Source organism: Lithobates pipiens, unplaced genomic scaffold (genome assembly GCF_037356315.1).
Source record: "Lithobates pipiens isolate NorthernLeopardFrog02 unplaced genomic scaffold, aLitPip1_a1.2 Scaffold_25, whole genome shotgun sequence".
NCBI classification, from domain to species: Eukaryota; Metazoa; Chordata; class Amphibia; order Anura; family Ranidae; genus Lithobates; species Lithobates pipiens.
The window spans coordinates 31,443,880-31,463,392 of NW_027507787.1; the positions used below are offsets into that span (position 1 = coordinate 31,443,880).

General features: G+C 40.8%; 2 protein-coding genes across 3 annotated transcripts in view; both read left to right on the top strand.

Annotated features, from left to right (window-relative positions):
- HECTD2 (HECT domain E3 ubiquitin protein ligase 2) overlaps positions 1–19,513 on the top strand; it is a 144,586-nt gene that overhangs the window by 96,687 nt on the left and 28,386 nt on the right. For both annotated transcript variants that reach the window (XM_077454220.1, XM_077454221.1), the window contains exons 10-14: positions 943–1,066; positions 5,269–5,365; positions 10,094–10,201; positions 12,951–13,083; positions 15,336–15,424. In XM_077454220.1, coding sequence (XP_077310346.1) covers positions 943–1,066; positions 5,269–5,365; positions 10,094–10,201; positions 12,951–13,083; positions 15,336–15,424 — 551 coding nt within the window. The remainder of the gene's footprint in view (positions 1–942; positions 1,067–5,268; positions 5,366–10,093; positions 10,202–12,950; positions 13,084–15,335; positions 15,425–19,513) is intronic.
- LOC143930181 (small ribosomal subunit protein eS21) lies at positions 14,821–15,213 on the top strand. The gene has a single exon (XM_077454219.1). It carries the CDS (start codon positions 14,901–14,903, stop codon positions 15,150–15,152), a length of 252 nt encoding a protein of 83 aa, XP_077310345.1. The 5' UTR covers positions 14,821–14,900; the 3' UTR covers positions 15,153–15,213.

Sequence of the window (19,513 nt, forward strand, 5' to 3'; positions counted from 1 at the left end):
ATGCCGACCCAGTATAACATTCTGTCTATCGCTGTGTCCACAGATCGTGCCACTGTGCAGCCCCTAGGGCGCACGCAAGTAGGAGAAAGTCATATGATGTTCTCCCAGGATAATGATACTCCTTCCTGGCCAAAATATTATAATAGGAAAGATGGAAGGTGGTTAAAGATGAGCCTTTCTACACATTTTGAAGATCAGACTTTCAGCCTATTGTAATTAGTCAAGCAAAAGATTTCTGACTGCACCTCACTTTTTAAATATATACCAATGATTTTAATACATGGGTCTTTATTTAAAATTACCATATTGTCAGCAATATCACATGGCATATATAGCAAATGCATTCAGGACTGTAAGGATGATCATACAAAGCTGACAGTTTTCTACCTAGGCTGCCTGGTTTGCAGCAAATTTTACCATACATGGCAGATGAACAGATATGACATATGGGCAGTTAGTGCAAGTTCTGAATGGCCATATCATACACGAGACTTTGAAAATGTACATACATGTATTTAAATGGTGTTTGAATAGGCACATCATGGACTTCATATAATCTACATGGTCACCTTGTTGTCTAAACTAGACAGAGACATATGCCTTCTGGGGAGCACTGAGGAACTAATGTTGGCCATAAATGACCTGATCCAGAACCTGTCTGCTTCTAAGGCAAATATCTGGTACTGTAGTGACATCCTCAGGAAACCTTGAGAATGTACGACTCTTCTCTTTTGATACTGAGAGCAGATATGAGGATGGTCAACAGCATGTGCTCTGCTTCAGACCATGGGGTGGCTTAATGTCCTGGCACTATAGAGGAGACAAACTTTTATATTTTTGGTAGATATATACAGTATCTGTCTATAGCCAGTCTTAGACACAGTATGCTACCAATACCTAAATGTACATTATTGCCACTGAGATTTTGTTTTGCTCCCACAGATGCTGCAAACTCTCTTTGCAATCCACCAATTATCCCTTACACTGACTTCTATAATTCCACTTTGGATCATATTGATCTTATGGAAGACTATCAAACCTGGCAGTTTTATGGCAACACTCACAGGTGAGTATTTAAATTGAATTAGTCTTCATTTTTGCTATGAATTCCAGTTATTGTTTGTCATGAAAATATTAACAGACATAGGGGTCCATATATAATACATAAATATACCCTATAGTAATTAAGAAACATTAATGCAAGTGTTTGTTACCCATAGCATAAAAGATGTCTATTGTTTTTATTAATGCACGGTTGAAAAAGGGGATTGTTATGGGCATCGCCTCCACTTTCCCACATAATTAAAGCCCTAGCTAAAGACTTATCTTATATACATTCAGAAATAGAAACAGTAGCACCTCCACCAGATACCACAAGTAAGGCTTCATGTGAACATAGCCTACTTTGAACACTGGCCAAAGGAAAACGCGAAATGTGTCAAAATCGCATTGTGACCTTGCGGTGTTTAGCGTCCGGTGGTCAAAACTTTCCTATCCTGAATGCAATTCTTCCACGTTCAGAAAAGAGAGGTTGAGGGAGGTTAAAGCTCCCCTAACTACAGCAGCTCCTAAACTCTGCTAAAAGCCTATGTGTACATTGACACATAGGCTTTTATGGAGTTGAGTTTAGGAGCTTTGGCAAAAAAGCCAGTGTGCATGAAGCCTAAGGCAAGCCATAGACGGTGCAAATTTCTTTCCTACAACCACAGTTTGCAGAAAAGAAATTCATGATTCATCCATCAACACAGACAGGGCAATCCCTCCTGCCAAGACATTATATTCTCCCAGCTGGGGGGCGAGGGAAGATGTCCCCGCCGGGAGAAAATAGTGATTATGACTAGTGGCTATAGCAGCCACTAGCGATAATCACAAGTAAAATCTGGCAGGCTTGTTGTACCCATGTTGATGGATCGATCACCTTAGTACATTCAGCTTGCCCATACACAGTTTGAATCTTGGCCGGTTAAGCAGGAACCAACTATGGCCAGCCTAAGTGCCTACTTGTGGTATTATTGGACACTTTTGGTCTCACGATTCCCATTGTGTGGACGTGGTTACCTTCTTTCTCTCATTTTTTCCATTTTGGACTTTATTATTATTTTGTCAACATTTTATTGGAATTTTTTATATGTTGTGCAGGTATCCATGGTGTTGATATTCTTTTTCAAAATTCAATCACATCACACACAATAATTTGAACTACACTGTTTAGAATATTGTGGTAATATGAATTAGCGCAACATTTTGTTATAACTTTAGAGGACCGCAGCCTGGATATATTTGGGTTGATTTTCTAGGCAAATAGGATGTTCACTTTTCAAGAGAATTTCTCTTTAGCTTAGTGAATGCGTTAAAGCTCTGCTGACTTCTATGCCCAGTCGCACATAAGCAAAAATATTGTTTTTTTCTTGCACATTATTGAGTATTCTGTTTAAAGTGAATTTTCACTGTATTCACTAAGCTAAGGAGACATTTCCTTACAAAGTAAACTGACTATTTGCCTTTAGTAAATTATCCTTAATGTCGGGCAAGCTCAGAGCATGATAATGAGTCAATGGTAGGTAAAGGAAAGCAGTATAAAAAAACAGGGAAACAACTACCACCTTAGTTCAGAGGTCTAATTTGTGGTGTTTGACACCAGAAACCCAAACAATGGCAGATAATATAGGTAGCCTGGGAAACACCACTATTCTTCAGGTAGGAGGTTCAGATACAGGGCAAGTTGTGGCTCTGCTTGCAGAGTGGTCAGACATTGTGATGTTTAAGCCCACAAACAGGAAGAAGGAACTCATTGCACTCTGCTAATGTCACCTAGATTCTGATTTATTAAAACCAACAATCTCTGTAAAAGTCACTGCCCTTGGGACCTCTACGCCAAAGTGTTTCACCAAAAAGGGCTTACTTGTGGGTATGCACATATGATTATGCAGCTTAATGGGCACCAGAAAAGACACAGGAATACACAGTAGTTCACATTGAGCATATCAGACACACCCCCTCCCCTTACCTGCAACAGAAATCTGTGTATGAACACTTGTACTGAGGGGCTTGGTTGTTACTCTACTAAAAAAAAACATAGGGCACTGCAGTTTGATGATAGGAAGCAACATTTTTACCTACATACAAGACATAGCTGCCATTGTAGGCTTTGAATGGCCAATGCATATATACACTGCTCAAAAAAATTAAAGGAAAACTTTGAAAACACATTAGATCTCAATGGGTAAAAATACCATGCTGGGATATGGACTGGGTAATGTGTTAGGAAAGAAAGGATGCCACATAATTTAATGGAAATGAAAATGATCAGAGGGCTGAATTCAAACCCCCCCCCCCCCCCGAAAATCAAAGTGAGAAAATGATGCAGCAGGCTAGTCCATTTTGCCAAAATTTCATTGCAGCAACTCAAAATGGTACTCAGTAGTTTGTATGGCCCACACGTACTTGTATGCATGCCTGAAAACATCGGGGGCATGCTCCTAATAAGACGGTGGATGGTGTCCTGGGGTATGTCCTTCCAGATCTGGACCAGGGCATTGCTGAGCTCTTAAACAGACTGAGGTGCAACCTAGCAGCGGCCTATTGACCGAAATATAATGTCCCAAAAGTTTCTATTGGATTTAGGTCAAGTGGGCTTGGGGGCCATTCGATGGTTATCATTTCCTTCATCCTCCAGGAACTGGCTGCATACTCTCGCTACATGAGGCCAGGCATTGTCATGCACCAGGAGGAACCCAGGACCCATTGCATCAGCGTAGGGTCTGACAATGGGTCCAAGGATTTCATCCTGATAGCTAATGACAGTCAAGGTGCCATTGTTAAGCCTGTAAAGATCTGTGCATCCCTCCATGGATATGTTGAACGATGCTATAGGCAGCATAATGTTCTCCACGGTTCTCCAGATCCTTTCATGTCTGTCACATGTGCTCAGGGTGAACCTGCTCTTATCTGTGAAAAGCATAGGGCGCTAGTGGCGGACCTGCCAATTCTGATGTTCAATGGCAAATGCCAATCGAGCTCCATGGTGCTGGGCAGTGAGCACAGGGCCCACTAGAGGACTTCGGGCCCTTAGGTCACCCTCATGAAGTCTGTTTCTGATTGTTTGGTCAGAGACATTCACAACAGTGACCTGCTGGAGGTCATTATATAGGGCTCTGGCAGTGCTCAACGTGTTCATCCCTGCACAAAGGAGCAGATACTGGTCCTGCTGAAGGGTTAAGGACCTTCTACGGCCCTGTCCAGCTCTCCTAGAGTAACTGCTTATCTCCTGAAATACCCTCCATGCTCTTGAGACTGTGCTGAGAGACACAGCAAACCTTCCGGCAATGGCACGTATTGATGTGCCATTCTAGAGGAGTTGGACTGCCTGTGCAACCTCTATAGGGTCCAGGTATTGCCTCATGCTACCAGTAGTGACACCGACCCTAGCTAAATGCAAAACAGTCAGAAAAGATGAGTAGAGGGAAAAAATGTCAGTGGCCTCCACCCGTAAAACACTTAATTTCAATAACACCAAAGCAGCTGAAACATTAACAACCCCCTCTGCTACTTAACTGACCAGATCAATATCCCAGGAGTTTAAGCCTAGGTTCACACTGTAGCGATGTGGAAACCAGAGAGATTACAGCGCCGGTTACCGCATCACATCTCTCCCACAGGCAGTTCACACTGCCCTCTGCGAACCACTGCAGGTGTCAATACAATGTTAATGTCACCCCCAGAATGGTTCACAGATCACAGTGCAAACTGTGAAATCTCAAAAGGAATCAGATCGCATGGGTGAGAACAAAAAAAAGTCCCTGCATTATTTTCCTGCGAATCCAATGTGAGTTCAGCCATTCAGTTGTATGTCTGAACTTGCATTGCACAGACATCGCATACGATTGTCACAGTAGTGTGGGTGAGAATCACATGGGATGTCTGTGTTTGCACAAGTGTGAACCCAGGCTCACTGACTTGATGCTATACTCTGATTAAAAAATGTTCCTTACATTTTTGTTGAGCAGTGTATTTTGTAATAATCCAGCACACCTGCACTTCATCTAATTGTGCATTGAGACTCATTAAAGCCTAATTCCAGGCACAGGGTTTTGTAAACTTTTGAAAACCTTGTAATATTTGCTACAAATTTTACTTTTCAACAGTCCGTAATGAAATGCAATTGGCAAAAATACGATAGATTTTTTTATGCAGAACACAAACATACTGTTCGACAATGTTAATTTAAGGTTTGTGTATTACATTTAACAATACATTTATGTTTTGTAGGTTTTCATTTTGTCAGTTTCCTTTTGTCCTCTCCATTGCTGCAAAAAAAGTCATCATTCAGAAGGACTCCGAGCAACAGATGATCAGCATTGCAAGAGTAAGTCAGTCTTTGTTAGTCTTATATGTGATTTTGAAATATATCTTTCATGTAAGACTTTAGAGCCCAAACCATTTTGCTTTGGTTCATTGGTGAGCTATAGTGCTATTCATATTGAATAGTAACTCTACAACACACCTACATTGCAATGTGTAATGTACTACCTTACGTTGAAGTGCACAGCCATACCAAAAATGCAGCAGGTACATTTATAAATCCATGTTCATTTGACAGCTAATTCTAATGAATAGACTGCCTTAATTTAATGGGCTAATGCAGTTCTGTTATTTGTACCACAGTGGATTACCCTGGGGTGAATGGCTTCTTTAAAAAATGCAATTTCTTACAATCAGTGACTATAAAATGCTGAAGCAAAGTTAAAGTAGAACTATAGGCAAAACTTTTCTTTTTCATTTTGGATAGAGCAAGGCCTGTCAGATTTTTTTCGCCATCTGTGTCTCACAGCAGACTTTTCCCTTCACTTCTTGCCCCATAGCCAAACAGGAAGTAAGACGAAATCCTTCCAAATTAGGAGAATTCCTTGAGGATCCCCAGGTCACCTGAACTAATGTCCCCATTGGAACATTTCCCCTCTATTATTTTTATGGAGACAACCCAAAATCTGAGATTTTCTTTTACTTTCACTTTCAACGATAATGGTAAACAGGACAAATAGAGAGGGTAAATCTCCATAACCGGGGGGCGCAGACAGCAATAAAAACTGACAAATATTCTAATCTCTCTCCACTCTATCCAAGAAGTTTTACCTTTAGTTATACTTTCAATTCATAAAAGCTCTCTATTTCTTAACTTTTAAAGTTAATCGCTTATCCATTATTTCAAGTTGTAGCTTAATAATTTCCTTACTTAGTTATCAAGTGGGGGGCAAAGTTACAATTTTCAAAACGCTATTACCTTTTGCATTTTTCATTTTGAAATTTCTGAGTGGCAAAGAAGGGGCATGCACCTGCCTTGGGCACAGTTTATAAGAGGTTAACATTTATATAGCTATCTCTGTGCCTAAGGGCCCTTTCACTCAGGCGTTCAGTCTGGAATCCATCTGTCAGTTTTTCAGATGGATCCAGACTGAACCACAATGTATGTCTTTAGGCGGACGGACGTAGATAGATGTAACCTGAATCCTTGTTTATCAGCTGATGATGCCTATATTAAAGGCGCCTATGATATACCGTAAAACCTTCAATTGCAAGCATAATTAGTTACGGAAACATGCTTGTAATCCAAAGCACTCGTATATCAAAACAAATTTCCCCATAAAAAAGAATGGAATCTGATTCGTTCCACAACCATTTATTCATAAATCCTTCAGTTTATAGGCCATATAAAAAGAATATAGCAATGTGACAGGTTGTGTAACCATAAATGTCCAATCACAAATGGAAGCCCCCACAGGGGGATTAGAAGCAAAATCCAGCAGGAGCTACAGAGTATAAAAGAGAAGAGAGGCGCCTCTAAGTTTAGCAATATGGTTAGATATATTGAAGGTACAACATTTAGTAACTCACATGGTTGATTAAAAGAGGCCCATCTAAGTATGCAGGCATCGGGGTAAAGCTGTCTACAGCTGGCAGCTGGCTTTCATTACTGTCAGTCTGCATTTATAACCGGGAAGACTACCCTGCAGTAGAGCGATCTGAAAGCGATGCTTGAACCGTTTGTGGAACGTAGTGTGGAAGTGATGACGTTGATGTCGATGCAGATGATGATCTACGTGGACAGCTTTACCCCAGATGCCTGCATACTTAGATGTGCCTGTTTTAATCATCAACCATGTGAGCTGCTAAATGTTGGACCTTCATTAAATGTATTGCTACATATTGCTACACTAATGCCGCGTACACACGTAGCCGTCTGTCCGACGTACTTAGTCTGGCGGACTTCCCGCCAGACTGTACGTCGGACTTTCCGAACGGGCTACTTGCCCACACACGGCACTTTTTCAGCGGACTAATATGGCGTACTAAGTCCGCCGTACTATCCGCCCTACTTTTGAAATGAACGGACTCGCCCACACACGCGGAGGAAAGTCCGCTCATTTCGAGAGCGTCTCCAGGTAGGCGGGGGCCCACGAAGGAGATGTCCCTGGCCCCGCCGCCTGGTATGGACTTAAAGGGGAACACCAACGCCGAAAAAAAGTCGGCGTGGGGGTCCCCCCAGGTCCACATCAGACCCTTGTCCGAGCACGCTACCTGGCCGGCCAGAAAAGGGGGGACGAGCGAGCGCCCCCCCCCCTCCTGAGCCATACCAGCCCGCTTGCCCTCAACATGGGGGGTGCCTTGGGGAAGGGGGGGGCCGCGTGGCCCCCCCACCCCAAAGCACCTTGTCCCCATTTTGATGAGGACAAGAGCCTCTTCCCGACAACCCTGGCCGTTGGTTGTCGGGGTCTGCGGGCGGGGGGCTTATCGGAATCCGGGAGCCCCCTTTAATAAGGGGGCCCCCAGATACCGGCCCCCCACCCTATGTGAATGAGTATGGGGTACAATGTACCCCTACCCATTCACCTGTAAAATAAAGTACAAAAAAAACACAACACACAAGATAAAATAGTTTATTGCACAGCTCCGGGGGTCTTAAAGCCGGGCTCCTTCGCTAGTAAAAGAGCTAGAAGAAGATAGCGGAGGAGTCCGGCGAGAAGACCCCCGAAGACGGAAGACCCCCGGAGCTGTGCAATAAACTATTTTATCTTGTGTGTTGTGTTTTTTTTGTACTTTATTTTACAGGTGAATGGGTAGGGGTACATTGTATCCCATACTCATTCACATAGGGTGGGGGGCCGGTATCTGGGGGCCCCCTTATTAAAGGGGGCTCCCGGATTCCGATAAGCCCCCCACCCGCAGACCCCGACAACCAACGGCCAGGGTTGTCGGGAAGAGGCCCTTGTCCTCATCAACATGGGGACAAGGTGCTTTGGGGTGGGGGGGCCGCGGGGCCCCCCCTTCCCCAAGGCACCCCCCATGTTGAGGGCACGTGGCCTGGTACGGCTCAGGAGGGGGGCTGCTCGCTCGTCCCCCCTTTCCTGGCCGGCCAGGTAACGTGCTCGGACAAGAGTCTGATGTGGACCTGGGGGGACCCCCACGTCGATTTTTTTTCAGCGTTGGTGTTCCCCTTTAAGTCCATACCAGGTGGCGGGGCCAGCGACGTCTCCTTCGCGGGCCCCGCCTACCTGGAGACCCGTTCGAAATGAGCAGACTTTTCTCCGGGCGGGAAAAGTCTGCTCATTTCAAAAGTACGGAGGACTGGCATACACACGGCCGGATTGTCCGCCGAAATGCGAGTCCGGCGGGAAGATTGGAGTGTAAAACTACTTTCTAAGACCGCCGTACTTTAAGTTCACAAAAGTATGACGGAGGCAACACACGGGGGGATTGTTTGGCGGACTTCAGTTTGCCGGACTTTTCCACCAGCTTGTTTGATCGTGTGTACGCGGCATTAGAGACTCCCAAAATGTATGGAGGAAGTTGCTCTGGTCTGATGAGACTAAAATGTAACTTTTTGGCCATAAAAGAAAACGCTATGTCTAGTGCAAACCCAACACATCACCCAAAGAACACCATCCACAGAGTGAAACATGGTGGTGGCAGCATCATGCTGTGGGGATGTTTTTCAGCAGTCAGGACTGGCAAACTGGTCAGAGTTGAGGGACAGATGGATGGTGCTAAATATAGAGATATTCTGGAGCAAAACCTGTAGCACTCTGTGTGTGATTTGAGGCTAGGATGAAGGTTCCCCTTCCAGCAGGACAATGACCCCAAACACACTGCTAAAGCAACACTTGAGTGGTTTAATGGGAAACATGTAAATCTGTTGAAATGGCCTAGTCAAAGCCCAGACCTCAATCCAAAATTTGTGGTCAGACTTAAAGATTGCTGTTCACAAGCGCAAACCATCCAACTTGAAAGAGCTGGAGCAGTTTTGCAAGGAGAAATGGGCAAAAATCCCATCGGTAAGATGTGGCAAGCTCATAGAGACTTATCCAAAGTGACTTGGAGCTGTGATAGCCGCAAAAGGTGGCTCTACAAATTATTGACTTTAGGGGGGTAAATAGTTATGCACATTGACTTTTTCTGTTATTTTGCCCTGTTTGTTGTTTGCTTCACAATAAAAAAAAACACATCTTCAAAGTTGTGGGCATGTTCTGTAAATTAAATGATGCAAATCCTCAAACAATCCATGTTAATTCCAGGTTGTGAGGCAACAAAACACGAGAAATGCCAAGGGGGGGGAGGGGGGAATACTTTTGCAAGGCACTGTACAGTCATTATTTAAAGGGCCCATTTTAACAAAATCCTTCCCATAAGATTAAGGTGTGCCTCAGCATGAAATAATACATCTTAGCCTCTCCCACAGCAGCTTCATAACAGTATATAGGTGACGTGAACAGTACCACACAGAGAGCAAATAGACACTTCCAGAAGAGGAATGGGATATAATGTGCAAGGAGGGAAGGAGCTGTGCTAGGGAATTGACTTTTTGGAGTAGTCACATTTTCTAGTACGTTAAAAGACACATTGCAAGTGATTAAAAAAATATTTCTATCAAGGTAAAACACTGAATGTACTCATTGAAAATACTTGATATTTGTGCAGTTACGTGCAGTATTTTTTATTAGGTTGGTGGCAGGGCTTCCAACCAAAGATAAAATTGGGTATAATCGATTTCTGGAAATAAAAATCTAATTATTTCTTAACTTGTCTTTTATTTCTGCAGCAAAGCCTTGTGGATAAAGTAGCTAGGCGGCAAAAGCCAGATATGAATATGTTGTTTCTTAATATTAAAGTGAGACGGCTACAATTGGTCAGTGATTCGCTTGACGAGGTATTATTTTTCAATAACACTATCCTTGGTTAGATACACTATTGTTCACAAACTAAGCCAAAAAAAGCATTGTGTGCCCAACTACTGTGTGACTTAGCTATTATCATTATTTGTACGAACAAGCTACTGCAATAATCATTTAAAGCAACATTAAACCAAAAAGAAAACATTTATTACATTGCAGCTTACCAATTCTTAGATTTGATGGCTGCATTATTCCCTTTTTAGACGTTCTTCTTTTTTCATCGTGTGATCTAGCCAGTAAGTCTGTTGTTTTTCAAAAGAAAAGCTCTCATGTAGTTACAGGGATGAGGCAGATCACATAACACTGGCAGGGGTGCTTAAAATGACCAGCTTTCATTTATGTAAACCCATATCCCAAAAGAAAAAGAAAAAAAGTGTTGCTGTAACTGCTGAAAAGGTATTAGCTGAAGTCTGGCTTCAATTTATTAGTGTATTTACTGTAAATCTGCTACTACATCTAAAGCTGGCAACACATTATACAATCTTCTTGTACAATTTTCCATTACATTTACCAAAATCATATAATATGAGGTCAACCTAAACACTTTCAAATTGTATGCAATTGGGCAGGCCCTTGCACTACATAATTAAAGGTAAGTCTAAAGGAAATTGAACAAAAAAATTGTATAATGTGCAGCCAGCTTAACATTCCCCCTTTCCCCAGACTGGCAATGCTTCTGTCCAAAGGTTTCACTGTGCTCCTTCATCCAGAGTGGGGGCACTCTAATACATGAGGTGTGCTACTGGCCAGATCACCAAGTGAAGAGAAAGGGGAAAAAAAGCCTAAAACAGAAAACAAATGCAGCCACCACATCTGATGATTGGTAAGCTGCAATATATTACATTTTTGGTTGTGGGTTTAATACCACATTAACAATAGGTCAGAACAGAGTTCAATATGTTTTAGACCTTGACATTTAAAGTTATTGATTGGCCAATCCAATGAATGCTGTCAGGTCACAACAGTTACTTCTGATCGGCATGGCGTTGTGTCTACACTTTCAACATTGCTTTTTGATTTGTTGAAAAAGTGAAACATTCCTGTTTTATCTAATAACTTCCGTAATCGTGTGCAAATAATAAACAACTTACAGTAAGCTTCGGTGTCACTTACCTATATATACCTAAACCTAATTCTAAATAAGCTGCTACAATGAATCAGTGCTATATATATATATATATATATATATATATATATATATATATATATATACATATATATATATATATATATATATATATACATATACATATATATATATATATATACATATATATATATATATATATATATATATATATATATATATATATATATATATATATATATATATGAATCATACAGTATAGCAAAGTTGGAAACTGCAGTGCTGCAATGAAAAGTCTATACTATAATAAAAAAATAAAACAATTCTAATTAAAACCATGTGAAACCATGCAAAACAATAAATGGAAAAATAAAGTCCATAAAGTGAACAGGATTATTCAATTTGTGGCTTTTCTTCCCTTTAATTGCCAGTGAAATTGTCCTCAAAAATGCTTGTGATCCCACATTCATAAAAGTATATTCCCTTAAAGTGATATTAAAGTCTTTTTTTTTGTTGTTGTTTAAAAATAACAAACATCATACTTACCTGCTCTGTGCAGCGGTTTTGCACAGAGCAGCCCGGATGCTTCTCTTCTCTGGTCCCTTGGCGGAGATTCTGGCTCCTCCCTCCTGCCAAGTGCCCCCACAGCAAGCCGAGCCACTGCTCTGTGTGTACATTCAGTGATGAGTCTCTCTTCTCATTGGCTGACTGATTTTGTTGACAGCAGCGGGAGCCAGTGGCGCCCGCTGCTGTCTCAGCCAATGAGGAGGGAGAGTCCCGGACAGCTGAGGCTCTCATGCAACATCACTGGATAAGATTGGGGCTCAGATGAGTGTTAGGGGGGCTAAGAAGGGCTGCTACACCCAGAAGGTTGTTTTTTTTTATCTTAATGCATAGAGAATGCATTAAGATGAAAAAAAACTTTTGCCTTTAGAACCACTTCAACCAAAATGTCCTAACCAACTGGAAAAAAAAACCTCTTCTGTTAGGCTTTGTTTACACACACAGTAGAGTTTACTGCCCCTGGAAAGTGATCCGGGGGGGGGGGGGGGCAGTTGGCTCACAAGCTATATGTTGCCTCCTAAACCCCTGTTTTAACCATTGAAAGCCCGCTGTACTATGTGAGCATGTGGTAAAATGCAGCAGCTTTTTCAATTAACACAAAAGTATAATGCCCTGTACACACGGTCAGACATTCCGATGACAAAATCCGTTGGATCAAACTTGTCTTGCATACACACGGTCGCACAAAGTTGTTGGAAAATCTGATCATTCAGAAGGAGGTGACGTAAATCACGTACAACGGGACTATAAAGAGGCCAGTAGCCAATAGCTTTCATCTCGTAATTTATTGTGAGCATGCGTGGCACTTTGTCTGTCGGAATTGTCTACACACAATCGGAATTTAAACAATCAGGTACGATCGGATTTTCCGACAACACGATCCGATCGCACATTTTCTGTCGGAAAGTCTGACCGTGTGTAGAGTGTATAAGAGATTTTGGTGTAGCACTGCAGTTTCTAGTTTTGTTATATTTATATATTCATATGTTTTACTAAGCCCGTATTTTCTGTAAACTGATAAAAAATAACTTTGATATAATCTGTTTAGGGGTAACACTACCTTGTTTTTCCAGCTCACAAGAAAACGGGCAGACCTGAAGAAAAAGCTGAAGGTTACTTTTGTTGGGGAAGCTGGTCTTGACATGGGTGGCCTGACTAAGGAGTGGTTTCTCCTGCTAATCAGACAAATTTTCCATCCTGACTATGGTAAGTCCAGGACTACATTTTAGTGTCATAACAGGGAGAAATCCTTTATATTTCAATGGCTACACAAAGAAGGCTGAAGTGATTTGCGTGCCAAAAAATATCAAAGTGCAAATAGTGCAATATAAATATATGAAAAATGTAATAAGTACCTGTGCAATAAAATGAATGATTTCAAGCAAAGTGCAAATCACACCTTTAAACTACAATAGTTACTTCAAAGCACCCAGAAGAAAATCCATAGAATTGGAAATGCTAACCATCAATCTTCAGTCAGATTCTTACCTCAGGCTATAAACTCTACCACCATCAGAGTCACCCCAGTAGAAAAAAATGGAGTTGATGTAGCCATTTAACTGAATAAGATGGTCAAAAAACACTTTATCATTCAATCCAACACTTTGTATCTTCAACTGCAGGCTTTAGGGCATATTATTCCTCAGTAAAGCCAATATTTGTTCAACTTGGGCCATTGTAATTATTATGTGCCAAACCTGGCTGATCTCTTTTGAAGCTGGGATGGCCACATGTTCCAGGTCCCATGCCAAGCAGCTGCCCTGCTGCATAGCGAATATGTGGAGGGGCGAGTTCAGTCACTTGGCACTGGTGCCATTCACAGACTACTTTGCATTTTCTCAATGAATGCTATGTTCTATGATTGGACAAGATGGGCGGTGATGTCAAAATCAGAGATCATTATTTACTTTGGGGTATTTGTTTAGCTCTGACAATTTACACAGAACTTTACATTTATTGTACCTGCCATCAAGGCGACTACAATCTAAGGTCCCTAACTCACATGCATACTGGGGCAATTTAAACAGAGGCCAATGTCTTTGGAATGTGGGAGGAAACCAGAGTACCCAGAAAACAGCCAAACTCCATGCAGATAGTGTCATGGTTGGAATTTGAACTGATGACACTAGTTCTGAAAGGCCACATGTAACATTGCTATCCAACCCCCCTCACTTGACAGGAAATGGGGGTTCATTATTGAAATCAGGGGTTCATTTTGAAATGACACAGCTGTGCAGGTAGAGCACAGAGATGAATTCACTGCAAATTAATAAAACACAAGTCCCATCTGCCACCGCAACAGACAGACTTGCAGTTCTCCATGGGATACAGCTGCAATAGTCATCGCGCTTGTAGTTCATTAACACTTCTTCCATCTCTCTAATTGAAAGCCTGTACCTCACCACAGAAAGAAAGCTGGAGTAAGGCTGGATTCACACCTATGCAGTTTTGGTGCTTTTTGCATTTTGCAGATTTGCACTACAGTCCATGTCACATGGTTTCCTATGGAACACGTTCTGTAGTGCAAATCTGCAAAATGCAAAAAGCACAAAAAATGCATAAGTGTGAATCCAGCATTAGAGTCTTCAGAAGCCTGGCATTGCACCTGCAATCCACTGATTGCGGATACAATGCTTTACAGACGATTAAAAAAAAACAATAATAAATGTAAATTTTTCCCTAAAAAAAATAAAATAAATAAATTTCAAGCTGAATTTAGCCCTAAAATTGTGATAATAAATAATTAATAAAAATCTCATAGGATAATCCTAATTATCCTATGAGATCTCCCCACTGATGATGCGTCCAATACCCCAAACACAAAAGCTAACACACATACATGAAGACTCACTCTTCCTGCTGCAGTCTCTAATGGAACCCGAATGAACCATTGAGAAGCATTGGAAGGCTTCACATAATAGCTGGAGTACGAATAAAGTTCTTCCGGGGGAGGAGCTTCCTTCTCTTTCATATCGGCCATTACAGCGAGCGCGAGGTCCTCGTGACTGTATCCAAGGTGCAAAATGCAGAACGACGCCGGTGAATTTGTGGACTTGTACGTCCCCCGTAAATGTTCTGCCAGCAACCGAATCATTTATGCCAAGGACCATGCTTCTGTTCAGATGAACATTGCAGAGGTCGATAAGGCAACAGGCAGAGTAAATGGCCAGTTCAAGACCTACGCTATCTGCGGCACCATTCGTAGAATGGGTGAATCTAATGATGCCATTCTCAGGCTGGCAAAAGCTGATGGTATTGTTTCAAAGAACTTTTAAACAAAGAAACCTTTGAAATGAACACGTGTAAGGAAAAATAAAATCTTGAGGAAAAAAAAAATATATATCTGGAGTACGCAGACAAGCCTGGTGACTCAAAATTATTTGATGAAGAGCTTTCAGATGATTTATCACAGTGTAAATCTTTTGCAAAATAAATAATGCATGCAATTTTATTTTCAGGTATGTTTACCTTTCACAAAGACTCAAACTTTCATTGGTTTAGCAGCTTTAAGTGTGATAACTATTCAGAGTTTCGTCTGGTTGGAACTGTATCCTTTATGTTTCAGCAAAATACTTGATGCACCCATTGGAATTTATCAAGCAGCACAGACAAAATTGGATGTCTACTCTATCTAGTGCATCTTATGCTGCGTACACACGACCGGACTTTTCAACACACTAGGTCCGATGGACTTTCGGCGAAGTTCCAACGGACTTTCCAAATGAACAGACTTTGCCACACACAATCACACGAAAGTTCGACGGATTAGAACGTGATGACGTACGACCGGACTAGAATAAGGAAGTTCATAGCCAGTAGCCAATAACTGCCCTAGCGTCGGTTTTTGTCCTTCGGACTAGCATACACACGAGTGGATTTCTCGATAAGAACTGGGTCCGGCGGAGGGCCGGTGAAAAAAATTGAAACATGTTCTATTTCTAAAGTCCGTCAGATTTTTGGACAGCAAAGGTCCCATGGAGCCCACATACGGTTGAATTGTCCAACGGATTCGTTCCTTTGGACCTTTGCTGTAGAAAAGTCCGGTCATGTGTACGCGGCATTATTTGTCCATGGATTTGTGACAGCTTTTCACTTTACACACAACTTAGGGGCATGGGCATGATATTTTGTATTGACACAGGGCTCCTATTGATTAGATTCTTATCTTATACATAACAATTGTGTTATCTTATACATAACATTTGTATTATGCTGCCTCACAGTGCACAGTGTGTCAAACTTCTTGGTGCATTTCTTTCATACACCAGTCAGCCATAACATTATGACAAATAAACTGAACAACAGTGATTATCTTGTAACGATGGCATCTGAAAGTGGGTGGGATATATTAGGCAGCAAGTGAACATGTTGTCGTGAAGTTGATGTATTGAAAATAAAAAAATGGGCATGTGTAAGGATTTTGAGTGACTTTGACAAGAAACAAGTTATAATGGCTAGACCACTGAGTCAGAGCAGCTCCAAAACTGCAGCTCTTTTGGGATGTTCCTATAGTAGTATGGACCTACCAAAAGTGGTCCATTGAAGGAAAACCCAGGAACTGGCGACTGGGTCATGTGCGGCCAAGGCTCCATGATGCACATGGAAGGCGAAGGCATGCCCGTGTAGTCCAATCTAGTAGAAGAGCTACTGAGCTAAAATTGCTTGAGAAGTTAATGCTGGTTCCTATAAAAAAATTTTTAGAACACACAGTGCATCGAAATTTGCTGTATACGGAGCTGCATAGTCAAGGTGCCCATGCTAACTGGTGTCAGCAACCAAAAGCACTTATAATAGGCATGTGAGCATCAGAACTAGACTACAGAGCAATGGGAAAAAATGGCCTGGACTCTGGTGAATCACATTTTTTTACATGCTGTGGATGGCCAGGTGCATGTGCATCACTTGTGAAAATATAGCTGAAAAACAACAGCAAATAAACTCTGCGCCACTTATTAAAATGTGAAAAAAGAATGAACAAATAATCAGTGATTCGAAAAAAACTGAGTGAAGCACTAATAGCTGCTCCCTAGAAGCAAGAGAAAAAAATTGTCGTGCTAAAAATGAGGTAATAGTAGGGGCGCTAAAAATATATATATATATATAAACATCAATTACAAATGTGAAACTTATTAATCATAGAACACCTCAAGTGTTAAACAACCTATCACCGTAAATTGGAAAACATAAGACAATTGCAAAAAAAAATGAATATATAATGATAATGTAATAAATGATAAAGTCCCACTTAGATGCTAGGAAAACAAATATATCCACAGTCCAAACAGTGGTTCATTTAGTGAAAAACTCTGTCTATATCCATATGCCAAAAGGCGGTTGAAATCTTCTACAAGATTGTGACACGTCCCTTCACCAAATTTTGGACACAGACAACACCCCAACTGTGAAGGTAAAGATGTCTTCTTACCAGATGATGTTGACTACTTTACTTAAAAAGATAGTCAAATAAGCTTATGCAGGTGAATTCCCTGCTCACATGGAATAAGATGGACCTCTTATGGAAAAAACCTTCTCCTCATAGATTCAGACAGGTCATAAAAAAGGAGAGCAAACAGAATCCATAGTGTGACACCGTTTAATAATAAAAATGTAAAAAAACATAAAGCCAAATGGCTGCTTACATATGCCGGTGCCCGACCTGGCACTGGGGCTGCTTGCTTAAAACAATCGTTTCGTAGTAGATGCGTAGTTCCTTGTTGTGTAAGGCGTGCGTTCCACCAAGAAACAGCCGACAACCAAAAACGTCCGGAACTGTACGTGTACGAACGTGACTAGGTACCGCCTCGACGTACGTTTCGTTTGACACGTCATCAGGAAGCGTACCTAGTCACAGAGTCAACGTTCTTTATGGTGTCCCGATCGATCGAAAAGACCAATAGAGAAACACTTAATTTGGTACGCAGCCTCAGTCCCACTCAAGGCTTAATGGATAATCCGTTGTTCATAAAACATGACTGGCTTCCATAATAACAAATATAAAACAAATAAAAACTAAACATAGTTCACCCTAAATCACAGGGAATAAAACTGTAGATCACAAAAATTTGTATAAAATAAAATAAAAATCCTGTCAATGAATTCCTATTAAAAGAAAGGAGAGGGAATTGCTTTCTTGTAATTTACAAGATTAACCTCTAGATGTCAGTCTATAGGCGAAGGTATCTAATACCACTCATTAAACAGAAAATGGTTTTTAAACCTGAATATTTAATTGCACTTTTTATATGATTTATTAGTACTATGAACATCTCACAAATATTAAGAAAGGTTTTCCCAATCATAGTGTGTCAAGACACTTTAAATCACATCATGATAGCGATCCTTCACTTTGCAAATTTTATGCGATTGACAAGATTTCTAAACATTGGAGAGGAACACACATGAAAAGGGAAATATAAAAGAATGATACAAAATGGATATATAAATTAAAGACAATGCAGCCTTTAGGAATGAACATAGAGCTCGATTTGAATTGTTTTTTGTCCAATGATTGAAACCGTTTTTTTACTCTAGAGTGTCTCTTTCTAATTGGAATTTTTTGTAGGGTTTTGTTCTCCTTACATATATAGATAAGGTTATTAATAAATAATTTTTTTTTTTTTTTTTTGGGAATAGTACTAATAAATCATATAAAAAGTGCAATTAAATATTCAGGTTTAAAAACCATTTTCTGTTTAATGAGTGGTATTAGATACCTTCGCCTGTAGACTGACATCTAGAGGTTAATCTTGTAAATTACAAGAAAGCAATTCCCTCTCCTTTCTTTTAATAGGAATTAATTGACAGGATTTTTATTTTATTTTATTTTATACAAATTTTTGTGATCTACAGTTTTATTCCCTGTGATTTAGGGTGAACTATGTTTAGTTTTTATTTGTTTTATATTTGTTATTATGGAAGCCAGTCATGTTTTATGAACAATGGATTATCTATTAAGCCTTGAGTGGGACTGAGGCTGCGTACCAAATTAAGTGTTTCTCTATTGGTCTTTTCGATCGATCGGGACACCATAAAGAACGTTGACTCTGTGACTAGGTACGCTTTCTAATGACGTGTCAAACGAAACGTACGTCGAGGCGGTACCTAGTCACGTTCGTACACGTACAGTTCCGGACGTTTTTGGTTGTCGGCTGTTTCTTGGTGGAACGCACGCCTTACACAACGAGGAACTACGTATCTACTACGAAACGATTGTTTTAAGCAAGCAGCCCCAGTGCCAGGTCAGGCACCGGCATATGTAAGCAGCCATTTGGCTTCATGTTTTTTTAAATTTTTATTATTAAACGGTGTCACACTATGGATTCTGTTTGCTCTCCTTTTTTATGACCTGTCTGAATCTATGAGGAGAAGGTTTTTCCATAAGAGGTCCATCTTATTCCATGTGAGCAGGGAATTCACCTGCATAAGCTTATTTGACTATCTTTTTAAGTAAAGTAGTCAACATCATCTGGTAAGAAGACATCTTTACCTTCACAGTTGGGGTGTTGTCTGTGTCCAAAATTTGGTGAAGGGACATGTCACAATCTTGTAGAAGATTTCAACCTCCTTTCGGCATATGGATATAGACGGAGTTTTTCACTAAATGAACCACTGTTTGGACTGTGGATATATTTGTTTT